The sequence below is a fragment of the Montipora capricornis genome, chromosome 3 (assembly GCF_036669925.1).
Source record: "Montipora capricornis isolate CH-2021 chromosome 3, ASM3666992v2, whole genome shotgun sequence".
Classification (NCBI taxonomy): Eukaryota; Metazoa; Cnidaria; class Anthozoa; order Scleractinia; family Acroporidae; genus Montipora; species Montipora capricornis.
The window spans coordinates 60,282,480-60,284,979 of record NC_090885.1 but is presented as its reverse complement, the minus strand read 5'-3'; the positions used below and the strand labels follow the sequence as shown (position 1 = coordinate 60,284,979).

General features: G+C 38.0%; 2 protein-coding genes across 13 annotated transcripts in view; one reads left to right on the top strand and one right to left on the bottom strand.

Annotated features, from left to right (window-relative positions):
- The window catches only part of LOC138043561 (uncharacterized), a 42,974-nt gene that overhangs the window by 1,448 nt on the left and 39,026 nt on the right, over positions 1-2,500 (bottom strand). The window lies entirely within an intron of this gene.
- The window catches only part of LOC138043559 (uncharacterized), a 3,013-nt gene that overhangs the window by 103 nt on the left and 410 nt on the right, over positions 1-2,500 (top strand). Inside the window, exon 1 of the mRNA XM_068889891.1 lies at positions 1-2,500. This exon is cut by the window's left edge and continues 103 nt beyond it; it is cut by the window's right edge and continues 410 nt beyond it. Within this exon, the coding sequence (XP_068745992.1) occupies positions 1,780-2,500 (721 nt within the window). The 5' untranslated portion in view covers positions 1-1,779.

The following is a 2,500-nucleotide window of genomic DNA, read 5'->3' as shown; positions in this document are numbered from 1 at the left end:
GCTCATTCTAAGAAACCGCTGGAGTTTGGTCTAGCCGGCGCAATTTGTGCACCGGGACGAGGCTAACCCTGTATTAGCTTTCCTTCCGTCCTTTTTGCTTTCGTTTAAACTGCGCTACGAGTCGAACAAATCTTAGAAAATGGACCAAGAGAAAGGTAAAGATAGCAAGAAAAGGAAACACCGAAGCCGTGGAAAGGAGTGTGCAGCAGCTGAGTGCAACAGTTATGAATATAATAGCGATGGAAGTGCGTCTGGTTTACGCTTTTTTAAATTTCCTACGAAGAACCCTGCAAAAGCACGTTGGTGCAATTTGATCAAGCGTCAACACGGAAGAGACGGTTTTCGTGTAAGCGAGAACACTGTAATATGTGAAAAACATTTTAGGAAACACGAAATAATCAAAGGTGCTGGGGGAGTGAGGAGCAGATTGGGTAAAGGTGTGGTATTGTTTAAGTCTTTGTAATTTTACAATAACGCTGATTTTATGACAGTCTTGTATCACGACTACATCACTGTTGAATTGCATTTTGATGGAAATCTGTTTATATTCCAGCTGTTGAAGTGCGTAATAATTATGATAATCTTGTATAGTTTGACTTAAAAGAAATAAAACAGTCCATTGTTATGCTATTTCTGGGTCTGCATCCTTTATTTGTGTTCTATGTATACCTTGTAGTATACAATGAAGGAAGCTGATTTAAGCTAAATCAGAAATTATGATTCTCAAATCTGAAGGGGTCTACTACCGGAAAACATTTTGTAATTGTAAATTTTTGTTTGCTTTGGTTTGGTTTCATTTCAATTTTGTTAAATGAACTTTCCTTTCCAAATAGAAATCATGTTTTAGAATGCCTGTAAGTATGGACACATGAAAAAAGGTACCTTAAACTAAATTGAGGTCCAAAATAGAAAAGCTAGTTTTGTGAAGAACTGCATATCTGTTGTCTTCTGTCATGTTTTGTCTGTGTGTGATTTTGGAGAGAATTCTGCTACAAAGGTTTATCAAAATCCTCTAACATTGCATCAATGTGAAAAATTCACGTTCTGAATGTAGGAGTGGAACCATCAATATTTAACTGGTCCTCAGTTACACCTTTGCCACGGAAACCTCCAAAGGATAGAAGCAGTTCTTCAACAAAGGCCTGTACATCAACTACAGGTGCAGGAGAGACAGTGGTCATGTCACACATTGAAATAGTTGAAGAGTTAGGGTCCACATGTCCTCTGGGAGAAGTTGAGGTATAAATATAACTTGCATGCTATGACCTTGTCCCTAGTGGTATTACATCCCTAGAGTCTGGATCAAGTAGTGCCTCCTTGAAGTGACAATAACATTGGGCATGGAAACAATAAAGAAGAATCCTAAACAATGCCCCATCCCTGATAATAAGGAAGGCTATTGTCAAGGAGAACAAATGAAAAAAGAGGTTTATATGAGGTGCTACATTACCCAGAGTTTTAGGTCACATTCTTTTTGAAGCCCCATGAGATTTCAATTTTCTTTTTAGTGGCAGGGGCTTCTCACTTGTTGACATATTTCTTGTGCTGCTTAAACATAACATTTGTACTTTTAGGCATGTAGTGTGTATTTTTCTTTCCTTAATGAATGTCTTATTTTATTGACATTTATAGTTTACATGTTCCAACAGTAGTGCTGGGAAAGGTGAAGTAGGAACTAGGTGTTCTTTGGGAGATGTTGAGAGGGTGTTTGCAAAACAGACTGAAGATAAGTCCACCCAGACATGCTTCCTGTTTACCTCTGAAGTTGACTCAATATCCATGGACCATACATATGCATTTAGCTTTGGAGACATCATTGATATAAAAGAATCAAGGCAGTCTATACAGGAGCAGCTTGAAGTAAAGGAGGAAATATTGATAAACCTTAAGAAAAAAGTTGGGCAGCTGCAAAAAGAAATTGATGAGTATAAAGAACGGGAATTTACACTTGAAAAGTTTAAGAATGACAACTCTGCGATTAAATTTTACACAGGCTTTCCCAATTACACAGCACTACTAGCATTTCATAATTACCTCAAACCAAAAGTAGCCAAACTACAATACTGGGGTGCGAAAAATGTACCTGATTCCAGACCATATCAGGAGGAAGGGAAAAATAAGCCAGGTCGCACGAGGCAATTAAGTTCTTTAACTGAACTGTTTATTGTCCTTGTTAGATTAAAGGTTGGTCTTTTTGTTAGAGATCTAGTTGACAGATTTGGCATTTCTGTTGCAAACTTTAGTAAGATATTCTGTACATGGATTAATTTCTTGTATTTAGAGTTGCCTCAATTATTCCCTTTCCCTTCTCAGGAATCAGTGCGGAAAAACATGCCACAACAATTTGCCCTGTACCCTACTACTCGAGTGATTATTGACTGCACAGAGGTTTTTGTGGAGGTACCATCCTCAATGTTGGCCCAGTCACAGACCTGGTCCAACTACAAACACCATAATACATTCAAAGTATTAATTGGAATTTCCCCAAATGGCCAAGTAA